The sequence below is a fragment of the Orbicella faveolata genome, unplaced genomic scaffold (genome assembly GCF_042242905.1).
Source record: "Orbicella faveolata isolate gen_17 unplaced genomic scaffold, um_ofav_v1 contig_2, whole genome shotgun sequence".
Taxonomy (NCBI): domain Eukaryota; kingdom Metazoa; phylum Cnidaria; class Anthozoa; order Scleractinia; family Merulinidae; genus Orbicella; species Orbicella faveolata.
The window spans coordinates 17625861-17646568 of record NW_028301547.1 but is presented as its reverse complement, the minus strand read 5'-3'; the positions used below and the strand labels follow the sequence as shown (position 1 = coordinate 17646568).

At 39.6% G+C, this 20708-nt stretch overlaps 1 protein-coding gene across 2 annotated transcripts; it reads right to left on the bottom strand.

Annotated features, from left to right (window-relative positions):
• Positions 1–3002: 3002 nt before the first annotated feature.
• LOC110046375 (ATP-binding cassette sub-family C member 4-like) lies at positions 3003–19153 on the bottom strand. 2 transcript variants are annotated; one of them, XM_089290020.1, is made up of 7 exons: positions 18871–19153; positions 12436–12983; positions 10552–10934; positions 6918–8260; positions 6201–6771; positions 5652–5788; positions 3003–4430 (listed from the first exon to the last, which is right to left on the bottom strand). In XM_089290020.1, the coding sequence occupies exons 2-7, from the start codon at positions 12964–12966 to the stop codon at positions 3520–3522; spliced, it is 3876 nt and encodes a 1291-aa protein (XP_089146146.1). In that variant the 5' UTR covers positions 12967–12983; positions 18871–19153; the 3' UTR covers positions 3003–3519. The 2 variants fall into 2 exon arrangements, with proteins under 2 accessions (XP_089146146.1, XP_089146145.1); XM_089290019.1 differs by lacking the exon at positions 18871–19153 and having other exon boundaries at positions 12436–13606.
• Positions 19154–20708: the final 1555 nt, after the last annotated feature.

The window sequence follows — 20708 nt, the reverse complement described above, 5'->3', positions numbered from 1 at the left end:
TTTGAAGTTTTACTACAAAAACAATTTCTGTCAGTCGTTGCTTTTAAAATCACTTCGTCACTTTTCTACCGTAAATTGAATAGCAGAAAGCGAGAAAATTCGTTAAGTGTTTTCCACAGAAATTCTCCTAACTACAGCAACGATCAGAGAGGTAAACTCGACTGAAATTGACTCAAATTTTACGGCGAGAGAAACACAGGATTACACGCCATTACAGCGCCAAGCTACAAACAATTAAGCAAACTCTCACAACTTTTCTAAACACACAATTGAATTTACTTACAGTGACTTTCCTTGCCATTTTAAAGTGAACAGAGATAAACGTGCGTTGACTAATCGTCGATGGATGTATAAAAAAGGCAAAAGATTGACGATTACCGCTAACTTTTAGGAGCGAAATTTAGGCAGCGGGAAAAAAATCCGGCCCATGGGCCGTATCGTAAAAAGCTGGACCGGTCACGTGCGTATCATTAGCCAATCAAATTCGAGGATTTAGGATTCCGGCCCGCTCAGATGCTTGAGAAATAAAATAGTTGAAAATATTTAGCAGACCATATTTAGCAGAAAAGCAAAACACGATATTACTTTCTTTTTCAAAGAAGTAATCACAAGTTTTTTTTTTCCTCGTGCATTTAAAAGACATAAAGAAATATAAATTTTCAGAGACTACAAATTAAAGTCGTTCTACGGATATATTTGTTAGCCTATGAAAAATTTCGCCGTGCTTTATTCCAAATTGCATGGCTAGTTTTCTAAAGAATGCCACCGACACTTGAGGAAACAGTAAGGATACCGCGGTCGATTGAGCGAATATTCCCGGAATCCTTTTGTAGTTCTTTGTATCAAGTTTTCATTACAAGAACAATTTTTATTAAACGACTTTTTACGACGGTAAACTAAGACAACTTGTGAATAGGAAAATTATTATTATGAGGTTATGCGGTATCTTCAGTAGACCTTTTGCGGGAACTATGTCCGGTTAAAAGAATAATGAACATAATAAGAATACAATGGAACCCTGCCTCACGGCCACCACGTTAATACCGTCATCTCGTTATTACCGCCACTTTATTCTGATCGGAACAAAAGCTCAGTCAGTCCTTTTTTCATTGAAAGAACCCCTTTAATACGGCCACCCAGTTCTGAATACGGCCAGATTTTTGTGGTCCGTTGGTGGACCGGATTAACGGGGTACCAATGTAATGGCGTTCAAGTTTTTTAAGAAAAGCCGAGAGACGTATAGGCTAATTTATTCAGCGACTTTTTTTCTGATAGCGGAACATTCAATTAAGTTCGACTAAAGTTTGACTTGAGAATTTTGTCCCGGAAAAGGAAAAATTACACGCACGGATTATTAAACAGATCTTAAAATAACGATTACAAGCCTTCAGCCTATAACCAGCTTTGCAAGCGTTTTAAAGTGTTTTTTTTTTTAAATGGAGCGCGTATATCAGAGTGGGGGCTTGAGAAGCGTCATAGGACGTTTTGAATGGAGCAATTTAGTTAATTGAAGCACAATGTATTGTGAGGAGGCTAGAAGTGTGGAAAAACTTGGCAACGAAGGCCTTATAAAACACATTTAATGACCTGAACGACCTCATGAAGCTGCGTTTGTACATTACTCCGGGAATTACTTGATTCGTGACCTGTGATTAATTACCCATAGGAGGATGTTTGAGGATTTTGTGGGGTGACTTGATATTGTACCAAGATTTATGACTAAAAATGGTTTGATACCTGAAATTTTTTTTGGCTCTGCAAATTGATAAATTTCAAAACAAAAGTTTTGGATATATTTGAACCAACTTTACAAGACGCAAATATAAACATTTCCAAGAGGAACTTGAATCCGGATTCCTCTTCCTTCCTAGAGGGTTTGCGATCAGGTAGTTAGTTAACTTTGCTTCTCTTACTGTAGGCCTGCTCCAGGTTTTAGGGTTTTCGCACAGAGCTTGCACTGAAGCGTTGCATTAGGCTCCGGTTGCTGAAAGGGCACTTAAAACAATCTAATAAGGAAACTACTCTGTAGCAAAACTATCAACTAGATACAGTCAAACCTTTATTAAGCGGACAGCAACGCAATTAAGTAAAAATTTTACCCCACATTTACTGTAAAAATAACCTGTATTCAACGGACATCTTAAACTTGACTTTTGTGGTTATTTCTGTTGTTAAAAACCTGTATTAAACGGACACTGCACAAAAGATGCATGTTTGTTTGTCCACGCTTTAATAGATCGGTCATTTAAGTTTGCCAACCGTAAGAGTTGTCAAAGAAATTCGATATTTTATTAATTATTCGGCTTTGTTTTTACAGAACTTTTGTTCTTGTTTGATTTTGTGAAACTTAACATAATTCGATCAATATAAATTTCGTATCAACCAATTCTTCTCAACGAATTCCTGCCTAAACAGAACCTCCGCACTAAGCCAGGTCTAATCAGAATTTTTTTTTTGTTAGAACCTCTTTAATTTCGAAAATTGTTTAAGATACTGAAGGTATTTTGGAGGGGATTTTCTAGCTCCACCAAGCAGTAACAAACACAATGAAAACGGGGTATGCATAGCGTCTTATTCTCAACTCTGTTCTTGGTCGATCGAAATGTGATAACCCACTATATATCTCTAGTGTTGATATGTCGCATAAAACTAAGGTACAACATTAGTAAACCCGACGATGTTATAACCGCAAGGTGCAAACAAATAATCAACCAATCAGAGCGCGTGCTTTATAACCATCGATGTTTGAATTATGCTGACACAGCTGTCGGTATATCAAAAAAACCGTGGTCGATCCTACCATGATAGTTTGAATTATGGTACATTCACTCAGATAAAACAAAGGTAAATTTGTTTGGTCCTTAAGCGTTTGGTTACGGCCCTATAACGACTCTAACAATTTAACGACAGTAAGGTTAATGCTCGCCTTACTCCGGGTTGGCGAAACAACTTAGTTGCTACTTCATAATAAGCACGTTATATTTTTGTAAGGCAGACTATAATTAACTTTCAGGGCATATTTAATAATATTCCACTTCCTAGTTAAATTCAAATCTTAATTCTAAAAGTGTAAAGTATAAGTGATCCTATAAAACAAAGAAAAGTGCATGAGAAGACTAATATATCACCCACCAATCACAAAGAGCGTTATACAAATAGAGAAGTGTGTTTTCGCTTCTTTGTACAGTGTTGCTCGATGACATTGTTAGCACAATGTTTTAATTCTACTTTTAAATGATACTTGCTACTGTTAATTTTGGGTCGGCTAGCGGCTCTCGTAAGGTCTCACATGAATGGCGTGGTACCCTTTGAGAAGGACAAAACATAAACAATAGAAACAATGTCCCTAACCCAAAACAATAACAGCTTCTAACAAGCAAAGAATTACAAGCTTACGAGAGTTGCTACACTTCTGAGTTTTTTTCGATATGAGCGAGAAGTAAAGAGCCGCCAAAAATTGATTCAAATTGAAAGGGGTCTATAGATTTGCCTTTTTCTGTCAACAAAGAGGCCACTGCCCTATCGGATACCTGCAACTCGTGTGATTTCACTCAAAGCACCTCCTTTCTTATTTACTAAAGCGCCAAATTTATCAAATTCGTCAACCTCCCCATCTTTTAAAACCAAAATCATGTCACAGTCTTTGATGGTGCTTAAACGATGAGCTATAGTAATGACTGTGGAGTCCTTTAGTTTCTCACGCACTACGTTCCAGATTGTTTGTTCTGTTTCTGGATCCACATATGCAGTGGGCTCATCCAAGATCACAATCTTGCCTTGGTACAACAGCACACGAGCCAAACAAATTAACTGTCGCTCTCCTACACTGAGATTTGCTCCATGTTCCAAGAGCTCGTGATCTAGCTTTCCCTCTAAACCTTCTACCAACGCTTTCAGTTGCACATTCTCCAAAGCTCGCCACAAATCTGCATCCTGCAACTGCTCCAAGAGATCGAGATTTTTTCTCAGCGATCCACTAAACAGGACAGGGCTTTGGCCAAGAACGGATATACATCGTCGAGCCTCTTGGAGATTGATCTGTTTGATTGGAATATCATCGACCATGATGTCTCCATCAGCATCTGGCATGCGCATGAGAGCTGCCACAAAAGATGACTTGCCTGCACCTGTGCGGCCTGCAACACCCATCTTTGTTCCCCCTTTGATGTTAAGATTGATTTTCTTCAGTACTTGAGGTCCCCCCGGATAGTACGTTAATGACACATCTTGAAATGTGATATTTCCTGCGTGTGGCCATTGGTTTGGGGGAAGCCTGTGCACTTTGTATCCAGGTTCTGAGTCAAGGCTGGTATACGTCATCACTCGTTCAACTGAGGTCATGAAATTCTCGACATCCGAAGTTTTCTTGACAGCATATTGAGTACGCGTCGAAGTTTGGATGACATAAACAAGCGCAAGTCCGGCCCAAGCTGATTAAAAATAAAAGAAAAAAAAGATGAAAAGAGAGTACTCAGATTATTCAGTCGTATGATACGGCTGGGTATCATTTTTTAAGCTTGACGAATGAAAATACCCCGCCCTATGATACAACTTTCCGCTAAATAGACTAATTCCACATTATCATGTGACGGATATTCTTCTTCTTTGGATTGGTTAAGAGACCTCTGTCGCCTGTTAATAGACTATCTTAAATAGTTTTTTGCTACTGCGCTTACTCGCATCCTGTGAGCTTAGCTGCACACGTGAACATATAATAAGGTTATGATATAGCGATCAAGTTTTGCAACTGGTTTGATTTGAGAATAGAATATTGCATAGATCAAAGGAAAGTGAAATGAATTTTGCTAATTGAATGTTAATATAATTATCTGTAGAAGTCATAACTTCGCTGATGGCTTGTAACGAAGATAATTGTTTAAAAGTCGGAACGATATGTTCCATTATGCTATAAAATTTTTCTCAGAATCATTCTTGAAAGTGTTGAAAAATTCTAGTTTATTAGAGTTTTGCAAGGTACGTTGCGAGTATACAATATACTTTTGTTGCATTGGGCAAAATTGGGGGGATAATCGCCTCGAAAATTTTATTTGCAAGGAACGGAGGTAATTTGCTGTGTTTTCTGAGACTGAAAAGGGCGTGAAGGGCCTTTTCTTTCAAGTTATCAAGTGCCAATGAAAAGTTACACGTTGAAGAAATGAGTGTTCCAAATAAGTATAAGTTTGAACAATTTCAATGGGTCCATTGTCGATTACAAATCCAGCGTTTCTTTCTTCATTAAGAGCCTGCTGCTAGTAGGCTACCCGGCACACCGCCTCTATCATAAAAGAATAACTCACTTTTAGCTACTTTTGTTATCGTATCATGCAGATATCGTTCCAATCCGAACTGCCTTTTGCCAGTAAACGAAAAACAGACCGGTAACAAGTAATGAGAGGCTGCTCTATTTGCTGGCTTAACTTGATTGCCCTTAACTATCGTGAATTGTCCGTGTCTCAATTTAAACCGAAATGGTAATCTTTGGCGAGTCCCTGCGATACACCTCTATGAGACTAATAGATAAACAACAAAATAATATAGAATATATTGATCAGCTCTGTTACGAATGAGACAAGCGTGGTTTCGTAATGCCAAATCCCCAGATTTAGTATCGTTTTTTGCCCGATTTTGATTTACCTTACAAATGCACCTACCGGCATCTTGAGACACCAAAACAGCTGCGAGAGACACTGCACCAATTAACACGGATGTGAGAAGGTCCAAGCGTACACCAAGCCATCGCCCACTGGCCATCACCATAATATAGGACTGATTATGAACATCTTGATATCTAACGGAATGAAACTACAGTACGTAACTAGCCAGTCATAACTAAACACTTGAGGCTCTAGAAAACATATACAAGCGAGTCGCAATTGATCTTAATGGGACAAATATATTCAAGCCAATCAATTTACGTAGTAGTACGCGCAAAATCAAAGCAAATGCGTTTTATGTTCACAACTCTAGTGAAAAGCGCCCTTAAGACTGTTAAAGCCTGGTTCACACTAGCGACATAACGACATAAGGAAAAAATCGGTTTCATTTCTATGTCGTCATGTTCATCCTGTTATGTTGCTAATATGTTATTATGTCTACACGTTCACACTACAAACATAACGTCCTTTTTATGTCGTTCGTGACGATGTCGTTATGTCGTTATGTCGCTAGTGTGAACCAGGCTTAAGACTAAACCAAATCACCTGTAAAACTGATCCACGAAATCCTTTTGTCTGCATCTTGTTCGAATCGTGTCCAGTCCATTCAGGGTCTCCGAAAAGTGAGAGAAGACTGGACTGCGGCATATTGACTCTAACCTTTTGAGTTCTCTGGACGTCTTCAAGTAATACTTGGAGATATACAAGACTAACACAATCAACGGAACAACAAGGAATAGAAGCCAAGGATTTGTAACAGTTGATATGATTATTGATGCAAACACCAGCAAGACTTGCTGGATAAATACTAGAAAAGTCTTGGGCAACAACTCGTCAAGACAGCCTACATCTTTAGAAAATCGATTGAGTATTCTTCCCACGGGATTTGAATCGAAGAAATGAACCGGTGCTTGTAAAATAGCTAAAACCATCTTGTCATGAAGACGTTCTGAACATCTTAAGGAAACCAGAAGGAATCCATAAGCTCGCACGAGGGCAAAGATAAGGGACCCACTGACGAGACAAGCATAGATAGTTAGGTTTGTGTTGTCTTTCTGATCTTCTGGTAGTTTCTTTGTTAGTGACGAGAGCCAGATGTCAGGAGCAACTATCATTGCTGAGAAAATAAAGAGACGAAATAAAAATAATATGATCAAAAAAATTGACACGAAGCAAGTCATATTAAAATAGTCACTATTCAGCTAATGAAGAATTGCGTAGGATTGTTAGGTATGAATGACCAGTTGCAATATTGACTCTTACCTTGCACTATGAAGCACAAACAAATCACTGCACAGATTGTTGACCAATGTACTCCGCTTCTAAAGTAGTTCCAGTAAAGCTTTGATGAAACCACTCCGATGGAACGATCTTCTTGTGATATTTCCAGACTCCTAGGTTCATTGGGTAGTGGAGCCATTGTTTCACAGCTGTCACCTCCGTTTTTCTGTTCAATTTCCCGAGCAACGCTCTTAGTATGCTTGCTATCTTTCTCAACTCTCTGATACAGCGGGTCAACAGTTGAGTTTAGAATACCCTTTTCTTGCAGTTCGATGAAACTTCCCTTTTCCAACACGCGGCCTTTGTACAACACAATCACTTGATCAGCTTCTTTCATGTACTGTTCCTGATGTGACGTTAACACTCGCATTTTTTCGCCTAATAGGTCGTTGATACATGTTTTAAAGATATGTTGGCCAACTTTAAAGTCAACGGCACTCAGAGGATCGTCTAACAAGTAAATGTCTGCATCAGCGTAAACTGCGCGTGCTAAACTAACTCTCGCCTTCTGACCTCCACTCAGAACTTCACCACGTTCTCCAACAACTGTTTGGTCATAGTCAGGAAACCGCTGGATGTCTTCTGTGAGGGCGCATGCTTCAATTACTCTGGTGTACTTTGTCTCATCGTATGGTTGACCAAACAGAATGTTTTCTCTTACAGTTCCAGAGAAGATCCAAGCTGTCTGGGGAACATAAACAAGAGAACCTTGGAAGGTTATTGTCCCGCTAACTTCAGAGATTTCACCAGCAATCGCTGAGAGAAGAGTAGATTTTCCACTTCCCACTGGTCCAGTAATAACTGTTAGACTTCGTGGTGCTGTGGAAAATTCAATATCCTGGAAAATAAATTCATCTTGTCGCTCGATTTGTCTGTTTGTAAGATTGGACACACATAAGCTACTGGGCTTGGCCTGCGGATTTTTTACTAGGTCAGGATTCAATACCTTTACCATTTTCGCCTGTTGATCTGACAGACCACTCGTGACTTTTGCTGCCTTGCTCTCTGGGTTACTGGTGTCCTCCTCAGACCGACCACGTAAAATGGCGGGAAGGTTTTCTAAAAGGAGAAAATCTTCTATTCTTCCTAGCGACGCATGAGCGTCGTTTGCTTGTAACAAAGCGGAAGAAATTTGAAGGCATGTTTGATATCTTGCCAAATTCATAAAACCTAGCAGCATAAAGACATTTACAGGTGTGATGGGTTGACCAGTGAGCACAAGAGTAACGACAGATAACAGGGTCGCCATTGATACTGAGCTGTCCCACAAGGCAAGAACTCCTGACAGAATGAAACTTTTCTTACGGATGGTGTTAATTTCACTTCTGAAAACAAAACCCAAAAGAACTATGAGGATACCTCACTTACCAACACTGCTAGTGGCATGTAGTATTAAGTAGTAAAAGAGATTTTTCTTTAGAATTTCCGTTTAAGAAATGGTAAGCGTGCAGCGTGCAAGTATCGCGGGAGGTTGCTAAGCACGAAAGAGGCGCAAGAGTCGCACGAGGCGATCGCCTCGTGCGACTCTAGCTTCTTGAGTGCTTAGCAAACCTCCCAAGTGCATCCATAACTCGATAGTTGCGCAATGCACGTTTACCATTTCTTTTATAACATTGAGACTTGAGATAGTATATACTGAATCTCGTCCAACTTACATGAAGTCCGGAAGCGCGATAAACCGCGCGAAAATGTTCATTCAAAAACCTGACAAAGCGAGACATCAAAATTTTTCTAGGATCGCGGCGAGTTAATGGTTTCTTGGGCAAACAAACAATTTCAAACTGCTCAGTTAACCCAAATATCAAGCTTACAACAAACGAAAATCGCAGTCGGTAAAAGCGTTTCTCAAAAATAGCTTAAATTTGGATCAGTTTTCTGAAGAATTGAAAACAAACTGCATATGGTTGAAGCTTTTGGTGGTTGAGTATTCTGTCCTTCACGGCCACTTCAGCAAAGAAAAGAACAATATGGAACCAGACATTTCTTAAAAGCGAGAGTGGAGAAGAAAGCGAACAAACACCCCTGGCTTTGAGCTGTTTGAGATGCTCTTATTCAATAGCAGGTTTGTGGGTTACGTTTTCCTTTCCAGTTTGTTTTAAATTTGATGAGTTGCGAGTCTAAGGCTGAACTTGAACACATGAATGGCTTTTAAAAGTGATCTCTGTCACTTTCGTTATTTGGTAAAATAATTAGATTAAATGAACAGAAGACAGAAGCCTAAAAGAAAATTTCAAAAATGTAAGTTTATATTTGTGCACGATGCAGTCTTTCCTTCAAGCGGGTGTTTCTTCAAGAGTTCAATTCACGATCGAGCGACGCGACGAGCGTTCGAGCAAAACTAAAACCCGGGAACTGAAATAATTCATCAGAGGCTACTAATGTTTGATAAAACTTCCTTCATTAAACCTCAGAAAAACTATTACCTTTAACGTTTTTGGATAAGAAGGATTTCGCATGTAAGACTTTACAAACAGATTTGGTAAAGCTCTCATGTTCAAGTTTTGTTCGCTTTCGATGCCAGAAAAGTTTTACAAAGAAAGCTTGTGCTGAATTTCATTATCGTCAGATCGCTAGAAAATTCTCTCTAAAATTCCCGCAATGCATTAGTGATCTCGAAAGGTTGATACAGACCAGTTTGTTGTTTTTTTGGTCCGTCTCCGAGTGCTGAGTGCCTTTCTTCAACCAACTGGTTCAACTCCTGTTCGCTCAAATTTCCAAATTTCTTAGGGGGAGGCGCGGCAAAAAACTTAAGCTGGAAATTTGGCAGCTCACAGGAATAAAATTCCACGACTCCGGAAGAATTATTAGATTTTTCCCTATATCAGGAGAAGAAAAATAGCAATTAAGTTTTACAAAGTGTCAACATTGATGACAAAAATTGCCGAGAAAAAGTACAAATAAACAAACTAACGTCAGCGTGCAACCCACGAGCAAATGGATCGAGCGTATTAGCTAAGGCTATGTTATGTAGAGCCTTTGAAGATTCACATGAGCAAATGGCCAAAGAGGCAGTTGTATAAATGAGGATGAGCATTACAACTGTTTCAGTAGAAATTACGACGAATAGTAGTCAGAAACCTTCAATTTTGAGACTGAAAGTGTAAAATGATCATCGCAGTTAATTTTCCAATTTAAGCAATTGGAAAGAAGAAGCCTGAAGAAATCAGGGCTTCAACGGGATTCGAACCCGTGACCTCCGCGATACCGGTGCGATGCTCTACCAACTGAGCTATGAAGCCACACATTGGGAGCGACGTTTTTTTTTTTTCAGGCTTCTTCTTTCCAATTGCTTAAATTGGAAAATTAACTGCGATGATCATTCTTCACTTTCATTTACAACCGCAGTTCATATATGAATTATTTCATATAAACTTCACATCAATTTTAAGACTGTTGGACCGAAAACCAAGAAAAGTTATCCCTTACCCTTATCCCTTTTAACAGCACAACACGCGTGGTCGTAATCTGTCAGCGGAAAGTAAACGATGAGGTAACTGATCAAACTCGCAAGTTCGCAATAGAAGACGATGAGTTGTGACTGAAATTTATCTTACAGCTACAGTGAATGCAATTACACACTGAGTCAACATTAAGTACCGCATTTGGTTTCCCCTACCTTCGTGTGTGTTGAATTTTTCTTCGATATTCGTCCTCCCACGCACGCGTTTTGATGGCACGAATCCCAGAAACCACCTGGTTCATCAAGGAGATGCGTCTGTCGGACAGCGCTGCCGTGCGCAAGCGCAGTGCAGCACTAATGTAGGAGATCCCAGCGAAATACGGCACAAGAAAACACAGGAAAAAGACTCCCATCAGAGATTGCCAGCCAATCAAATACACGAGTAACACTGCTATCACAACGAGGACAAAGCACGAAGGAAACAATAAGTAAAGCCACATGACTGTGTCTTCCTCCATTCGCTGAACATCGTTTGATATAAGGTCGATCACCTGGCCTGTTGTAAATTTTAACAATGCATCCTTGCTGAGAAGTAGCGTCTACGAAACAAGAAATGCTAAATCTTAGGTTTTTTTCTCGAAACAAGGATTAAAGAAGCACAATGTGGTATGTTAATATAAGTTTATCTTACGCTGCATCAACTTCGCGATCTAACGCTGGCGGTAGAGCAAATTCTGTTGATTTCGATGACGTGTCCGCATAGAACACACAGTATCGGTAGTTTGACCTGCAACCTACAATCCGTGAAATACTCCTCTATTAAAACTATATAGAGATGTGCTACCCAAGAGTAAGGTATTTGGGATGTTTTGGTTAGATTACATCTCATGACTGTTCTGATGTTGTTCTGAAAATGGGTTTGACTTTTAGGGAAACCAAAGAATCGTATTTACGTAATTTACTAAATGTGAGATTAAAAGGCAAACTAAGTAGCCAAAAACTGTAATTGTTCATCATCAGAGAGGTAAATTCTGATATGCCATCTATATTAAACAGAAAAAATGCCGGAAAAAATTAGATGCCCCGAGCGGGATTCGAACCCACGAAACCCGATTTCATGGAAGGTGATGTAGCCACTGAGCTACCGAGGCAACCACAGTGGAGTGGGTAATTCCCAGTCCGAGAGGCCTGGGAGCAAATGCCTGGAAATCGATGTTTACTTTGTAGCTAATATTCGACTCACTCCACAGTGGTTGCCTCGGTAGCTCCGTGGTTACAGCACCTTCCACGAGATCGGGATGTCGTGGGTCAGGAATCGAAAAACTGGGCATACCCCTTGAGAGCTACAAACGAGAATCTATTATTTTCATGCCAAACCCTGTTTGAGCATATTATACTTCAAGGTGACCAGAGGATGTAACCAAACAATGTTTCATCAGTTGCTAATCTACTGCTTATAAAAAAGCATTAAAGTAAAGGTAACTATGCCTCAGGGAAACAGGATCAATCCTTCTGTGGCTACTCCTACCTACGATCAGGAGTCAAATCAAAATGTTTAAATGTTATTGTTGTTACTTATGGTAATCAATGCGCTTAGCTACACCTAGCTAGTTCTTAGACATGCCACTAAAGGGGGGAGGGGGGAGAGGGGAAGGGTTACCTGAAATTCTTTAAAAATTTGGAATTTTTGTTTTTATCCGAATTCGAATCTTACGGTATTGAAGTTTTATTTTGAGAAGAAAAACGAGTTATTTTTGCCTTTGAGAAAAGATGTCTCAAGAAGAATTTAAGCTTTTCACCTCAAAATTTCAGGGTTGTTAGGTCTGACTGACTTAATTGTTGTGAATGAGAGAATTCGCCATAGAATTCCTAGGATAGAAGTTATTAAAATAAATGTTTCACAATTTAGATTGCGCAACTTAAGATGGTTGTAAGAGCACAGCTGGAGCTTCGCATTTTCAAATTTCGCAAAATCCCTCATTCATTACAGCTGGACATTTGTTTACTCTAGAATACAAGTAAAAGGACAAGGAGTCTCCCCTTCTCCCTCCGGGCTCGACCACACTGCCTCCGCTCCTATTCTACACTATTCGTGCTTACCTTATAATAGATTAGACCTTTTAAGGCGCAACTAATTCTGATACCCAACAGCTCACATCTGTAGTCATAGTGGTGCATACAAAGAGCTCCTATGATAGAATTTATGCACAAAGCAAGTGTACAACCGTACAGAAGATTATCTTTTTGTGGCTCAGATGACATCAGTATGGAAATAAGATATCCCAATAGCAATGGTTGAAGAAGGGTAGAAATTGAACGCAAAGCATTCGTGGACACAATAATTATGGCATCTTTTACCGAGATCAACTTTATGACGCATTTCCAAAGTCTAGGCTTTTTTTGATTTCTTTTGCAGTTTGCTTTTTCTTTGTTCCAGTTTGCTTGAAGCTGATCGGTCAGAAAAGTGGAAGAATTCTCTTTTGAAAGGGGTAAAAGATCATTCTCATCTAATGGTCGTTCACTGCCTATCTTGAAGATACTATTCATCCATTGAAAGAAAAGAAGAGACACGAAGCTGAGTCCTTCTTTATCTTCACTGGGAGATATCTTGTTGTATCCTTTTCTTGCCATAACAGTTAATCTGAAAACTAACAAAGATCCGCATCAGTAGAGAAGAAAATTCAAGTTTGACAACAAGATAAATTTGTCTTTCTTATTGAGTTCGCCGGCTTACAAAAAACTCTCAAATTTATGCTGCGAATGCTACAATAGTTATCGGATTGGCTATTGTTACTATCAGACGTCAGTAAACCTTGTCGGATATAGCGCCCAAGCCCCACGTGTTCAGTGGTACCAAGAAGCAAAACTTTCAGAATCCATCAGGGAGCTAAATTTTAAAGAAGTAAAGTAAATGTCTTCTTTTTAGACTATTTGCCGGGAACGTTTTGCTGTTCCGCTCTCCATGCAGAAACCTATTCATAGCTTAACTTTTCAGGATGATCTTTTAAAAATCCCTAGCGAGCCAGCAGCAAAAGCATCAGTTTATTTCCTAAGCCGTTAATAGGGCGTGACAGGGCATGGTATGGTACGTGGAACCGTCGAGATAAGACGCGCGTTAATACGTTCTAAAAAGTACTTGTTTGTTGACGGTGAGTAAAGCAGCGGAATAGCGAGTGTCGTTCATCAGGAGACCACTTCTCCTCGATTTATAGACTTTAGTAAGCTCCATTTCCAAAACATTCATTTTGGGTCCTGGAGACTGGGAGCAGTCCCTTTCCTTTCCTAGCGTGGTCGCATGTGTTTATAGGTAGTAACCGGTAATAGATAAAACAAGATGCATTGTCGCATTCTCGTGTCTAGAGCTTTCGTGTTAAATTTATAGGATCTAAGTTGCTCATAGCCTGCAAGCAGGGTCTAATGCGCCGCGGCACGCAAGGCAAAATAAAGCCGTGAGAGACGGGCTGGCAAGGGGCCTCACACGACCCGAATGGCCTTGCTGACTAGTCCAGTCTCTGAACTATACAGTCGACTCCCGATAACTTGAACCTTCAACGGAAATGAGAGGGTTAAAAGTATTCCTGCCCGTACTAAATCACCCCTCCCCCCTAGAAAGTCAAATGGTCCACTCCTTAGTCTATTTCTATTCATACAATGTACATTTCAATCAAATTTGATTAAATAGAGAAGTCGAAAGATAATGGATTGCATAAATCAGAGCATACGTAACGCGAAACAAAAAGCAAAGGAGGTGGAGAAGTCAAAATTATGCGAACTTCGCGGGTTTCAAAGGGAAGTTCATTATGTCCCATTTCAAAAACATTAATTTTTTGTCCTGTAGACTGCGAGCAGCCTCTCTCCTTTCCTTGCGTGCGACGTTTAGAATGCGAAGGATAAGAACGATCAAGCGACGAGAAGTGCGAGCCCATTTCCTTCAAGTTTCTTTCCGTGCTTCGCAAAGAGGATTTCAGGAACAAAAACCGTCTGCTGTAGTCTATGGGTCCGGCACTCCTAAATGTTGGCACATGAGGGTATAGTTTAGGGCGTGAGCCGCTTTATTTGTACGGTGTAAATTAAAACTTTTTGGCACATATGGATTCTACGGAATGTGGAACACTCTTATTTTCAGCTTAACGGTTTGGGATGCGGACTAGCTACTGGTACTGTTTGATTTCTTGATTTTCGTATCACTAGATTGATTGCCAGACATCAAAATCTATTCTCGGACGCCTGAACATTTGTCTACCGAGTGACGTATTTCTAGATCTAGTCAATCGGTAAACCGATAATCGATACTAATCGATAACAATCGATTTTTATCGATTGTTATCGGAAACTATTTTTGTCCTTTCACAAGTCACACTGATAAAATGTTTGACAAAATTTGTCTGTAATGGTTTTGTTGAGTAAGTTTATCAATCATCAACAAAATCACAAGAACAGGAACAACTAGCAGAAACATTGTGGACTCTATAGGTCAAGTAAAACAAACAACAGAGTCAGTGTGCTAGTGATTTCAATTATTTGCATCTTGGAAACAAACGTGAGAATAGATCTCGGAGTAGGCCAGCAGGAAACTATAATCTGCAGTAGCATAGCAGTAATCACTTTGCCGCCACAAATATTGACCAGGAACAGTACAGAAGAAGTAGTTTTCTGTGTTTCTCGTTCTCATGAAACAAGGGTTCGACCTGTGAAGTATGCTTCTAGCTTGTTTGCCCCTCTCCTTCCCCTTTGAACGCCGGCCATACAGGCTATTTCCTTGTGAAATAACAGCTTCTGCTGAACCAAATTCAACCAAGTGTGTTTACGAAATTGAGGTAGGCTCTGATTTACGCGAAACTGTCAATATAGATATTCAGGATACGGTCAATAGCGCGACGATGAACAGATATGCCAAGATCCTGCTTTAGACCCCAGAAGACCTGGAGAAGAGATCACTCTACCTGGAGTTTGAATCCTTAGTTTTTAAAAATCGTTATGTCATGTTAAGATGAACTCCTGTCTCGTGTAGTTCCAGCCATTATTTTACACAATAGCAAGGCCAGCTTTGACTAGTCCGAGGGGTTATTGTCGATTTTTTTCAATCGCTAACAATCGATATTCCTGAAGACAGGGATTATCAATTTTTATCGATTGTTGCCAATCCTGATAGCAATCGATAAACTGAAGAATTTTTTTCTGTGAGTTCGATTCTTATCGATTCTCCGTTGATTGTTATCGATTGAATTGATTTATTTCCGATATCGATTTTTATCGATTGGCTTCGCCTGGTTTATTTAGGTTAACGATATCAACAACGAAATGCACTGGAGCTCGCCTGAACTGACCAAATACTACAGTGATGACCACCAATGCATCCTGCCGTATCGAGTGAAGTCACCTTAAATCATACATCTCCAACCTATTGCTTACCGTTTCAGGTTGTTGTTAAAGACAGTCTCACTGAACTGCTGAGTGGAAAAAACCAGACTTGAAAACTGTGCAGAAGGCCTTCACTAGTGCATCATCCTATATCGTCTGTGACTTGCGACATAAAATTTAACTGAGCCGGTATTGATATATGGAACTGTGAAATTTACATCTCCCGCAAAATTTTGTGTTAGGGATGCAAAATTCTGTATTCCCAGACTGTCAAGGAGTCTTAAGCTTGACATTCTATGTGTGATACACATTCCCCTACTGTTAAGTAAATTGGCTGCTATAAACATAAGACATACTATGAAGATAACAGGCTGTAGCTCCATAGCAATGGAGTAGGCTTCAGTTGCATTTACACGCGACTTTGATTAGCATACGTGCATATTACATGGTTAATCATGCACACCCTTGTGGCCTTGTCACCAAAAGAATCGAAAGGAGAATTATGAAGAAGCCGTGGATACATTGCTAACAAAATGGAAGATGTCTGCTTGGATCAACTGCTACAAGGTTTTGAACGGATAATGAACAAGGTCATGCAAAAAAGACAAAATAACTCTGCCCTTGAAGCATAACATTTCTAGTTTTGTTTATTATAATTTAAACGTTTATCCACCCCCGAAAATTAAATACTTGAAATATTTTTTTGACACCTTTGCGATCTTTACGAATTTCCCGGAGCTCCTAGCCCATCAGGGACTTTTTGCGTTACCCTACCGTAGATAATTTTATTTATATAGTTTTCTAACTGCGTTTCGTGCTTCTGGCGACAAGAGTGTTTTGTTTGGATAGACTGTTAAGTTGTGCTATTGACGTTTCCAATAGCTTTGTTTATGTTTGATTTAAAGACTGTTTTTCAATCTCTTCATACAAAGTTAAATCTTTTAGTCTTCAAACAGCTACTAGCAATGACTCAGTTACATATATGTGCTGACCGTAACGAGAATCAATCGATGGAAAGCCGATGTTTATTTCAACGTAGTACGTTGCGTACCCTAAATTCATTTACTTTTGTTTAATGTTTATCACCGTCAAAGCTATCGCATGACTGAATCTAGGACAAATCGATAAATTCGCGATAAAAATCTAAAAAATTAACAGTAGTTAACAGTAAACGATAAGGTGATAACTTGGACTTACCGAACTTTCCTTAAGATATTTTAGTCGATTAGCCGGCGGGTCAACGGAATAGGTGCGCGAGAGAAACTCTTTCCGTACCAATTTTTTCTGATCCAAAAGGGCGAGATTTTTATTTTGGAAGTGCCTGAAATTCCGAAGACGTAAGATAAGGGAGGCTTTGCATTTAAAAAATAAATCAATCCCAAAGAAGCGTTCTTTCTGCTACTTCCTGAGTAAAAATATTAGTCTGTCGACGGCCATGTTACCTAACCAAAAATACCGGCCTCATAGTTGTCAACTGGAACAATGGGTTTAAAAATGGAAATATACTGAAGAACATAGATGACTAGGTCAAACGACTAACCTGTCTATCTTTGTCTAACAACTGATTTCCCATTGGCCAAATATGAGTGCAGCTGTCCTGTAGCAACGAGTATAAAAAAGTGTAACGCCAATGCAACGTCGTTTACGAGGACAGATACAATGAAGATTTCCGAAGTTATTTCGGAGTAGCTCGAAAACTGCCGACGGCCATTTGAGGTTAGTTTCAAAGCAGGTCGAAAATAAATGGAAGATATTCGAACACCTTGGAAGATCACGACAGCCCTTGCACAGTTCACTCGAAGATATTCGATGATCATGAGTTGCCAGCATTATCGGAATGTTTGTTAATACCTTCGAAACTTGCAGAAGATAAATGAACTTCATTTATTTTCTAACTGTTGCCTAAGTAACCAATGAATAGCGAAAGACGCCATGGATTTCTTTTTCAAACAAGTAATCACATATGTTTTTTCTCGTGCATATTTGAATAAATAAGCACTTGTAAGTTTTCCAAATTATCCTTTGTAATTGCACTCGAAATCGTGTGATTACGTATGCAAAATAAATAATAAGACTCCCTTGATATTGATTATAACGCTCGCCGATAGAATTCATGACTGAAAGTAGCGTGAATGTCGATTAAAACTAAGATGGTTACGTTTTCTTAAAGAATGCCACCGAAACTTACACGAAGGCAATTTTGTTTTCTTGATTTCTCTCTGTTATGGTTCAGTGAGGATGCCGTGGGCGATGGAATGAATATTCCTGAAATTATTTCGCAGTTTCGTGTCAAGTTTTTATTAACGCAAGGACATCTTTGACGAAAGACATCAATTTTCCAAGGATTTCAACAATTCATTGACTGACCATTGCGAATATTGAGACATCAGATGTGAACAAAACGCCATTCACAGTACATGTACTGATTCACGTTACGCTTGGGCATGACACCAATGAACCATAGCGCCGTTCTCTGTAAGAATTTCCCTTTTACCAGACTTGATTTCAAGCTTGTTACGACTTTAGTAATGTAGTGTTTTTAAAACGTGGACAGTTTGAGAGACGTTGATTACTTTGTCTGTTTATCGTGGCGCCATTGACGGAGTACCACAGTCTAGCTGATAGGACCTCAAGATGTTGTTGTCTTTAGTGAGGGAGAGCTGCAAATCGGGGTATCGCACTCGCCATTGTAATTCCCTTCTAACAGACATAAAGAATATAGGAATTTTTTTTTCTGATAATGGTAGATAATGAAAACTTCTCCTGTAACTTTGGATCAGACATCATGGCACGAATAATGCACTTGGATGCTAATAATTCCTTTCGCTCTTCCCTTCTTTGCTCTATCTTCTCCCTGTGCTCGGAGGAAAGCCCGAGACAGTCTAGATCTAAGTTGTACACTGGTTGGCTAGTTGGGTTCAGAGTTTTGCAGCAAATTAAAAAAGCCTCGAGCTCTGATGCATTTCGTGAAAGGACCGTCCACACGACAGCAAAGAAAGACGGCTTTTAGGACGGAACGGCCTCGTCAGAGCTCAAGATTCTCTGAGACAATGGCTTTTCTGGCCCATTGTAGCAATCATTCTACCAATATGGAAATTTCGTTTCGAAATGAAAGAGTGCCTTCCTTCATATCTTATTTCATTGAGTAATACATAGAGTAATACATTTAGTTACCTTAGTAGACGGCGTTTCAGACCTCATCCACAGATTCGGTCAAGATCATCCGCAAAGCTTGCATGGCCAACACAGTTTCAAGAGATCTTCAAGGAATTTAAGATCACGAACATAAACAATAATGTTTATGGTTTGTTGAACAAGCGTGACGACAAGATTGCTTGATATAAGCCAAGAACATGTTTATGGACCGAAACTGCGTCTCGGTCCGTATAACACGCATTAAAAATAACTTGAAGTATGTTTTTTTCTTCCCGACAACAAATTGGTCAGCCAAAAGTAAAGAAAACCGTTACATATGTATCCCTGTTAACTTCTTTTGTCAATCTTTTCACATTCCGATCGAGTTCTATGCATCTTGTCGGATGCGTTTAATTATTTGTTTGTCGAGCGCGGGTTGACGTGGTTTTGTAGGGAGAAATTATCTTACGGGATCCCTGAAACACTCCGGCTTGTCAGCGGAATTTGGCATGCAAGGAGTTTGATTTTGCTTACCAACTCAGTTTGCATTGACGGTGATATAATTGAACTGGAAAACTCGTCTTTAAAACTGTGCATATCAGTAAAGGCTTTCATGTGTCATCCTGTACAGCTTGCGACTTGTAACACAATATTAACTTTCGTTTAGTTAACCATGTTTACATCCCCCACCAGAATTCCCTTGAGGTACAAAATTATCTATTGTGAGGACGTTCGCGCCCAAAGTATTTCCACGTACAGATTTTTTTTTAAAACTTGCGATGTAGTAAGGTAAGGACCAACTTTTGCCAAAATGGATGAAAAAAGAACTGAGGTTCACCGTGCTCGTTTCCAAAAGAAGGCCTATTCAAGACCATGCGTTTTTAGGCGCTTTCGTTATTTCTGAAGACGATCTTAGTTTACAGCTATCACTGATCAATGAAAGAAGCTACATTATAATACGCCAACAGCCTGAAATGAGCTATATCATATGTCGTAGTAAAGAAAAATAAGGCCTGAGTTGTACGTAGTACATGTAGTTAATTTTCAATCTGATCATAATGAAAGGGAGAATGAATGTTTCTCTCCTTGACCTGGATGAAGGCTAACATGGGTTTCCCGTTCCTTGCTAGCTTCCTTCCCCCAGTCCAGTTCGTTTTATCAGGCAATGGGTAATTTGGAACTGGCAATCCTTCTTAAAGTTAACCTAGTTAAATCCATACTGTATACAGAACCAATCTCTCCCAAGCTTGGTGTGCTGACAGCTTTGTTGATCGCCTATTGCGCTCACTATAATGACACTTTAAATATGATTTATGAGAGTACGATTGGACTTTAGCTTGCAAACGTGCCCCTGCCTGCTACTGTAAGTTTCAGAATCAGTCTATTTATGATCGCTGCTCACCCATCCAACCCATTGAAACGAAAAGAAGAAAAGAGTATTTCTTGTACGACAGTGACTGTTCACGTCTAGTTTCACCGGGAAAGTATCACCACTGACCGTTAAGAAGGTAAATCAGCATGAGGGCTGTGGCTACCGTCTCGTTTCCTGTTTATTTATATCCGATATAAGTGACATCACGTTACGTGACATGTTTCCCTACGGAATCACACGTGCTTTGATTCCGGGGTGGGTACTCCCAGAAAAATCAGGTGGGGGTGTGCTACCCGCTTCCCAAAAGCCTTACTCTATTTATGACCAAAATCTGCGATTTTCCCTACCCTATTTATGACCTGACCAAAAATTTGATACCCTATTTATGGCCTTTGCGGCTGGCATAATCTATGAAGGGCTTTTGTTAATAGTCTTGCCGATCCGATCGATTGAGCGGACAGATCAATTAGTGACGTCACAATAGCAGCTTTGAAAGATAATGTTT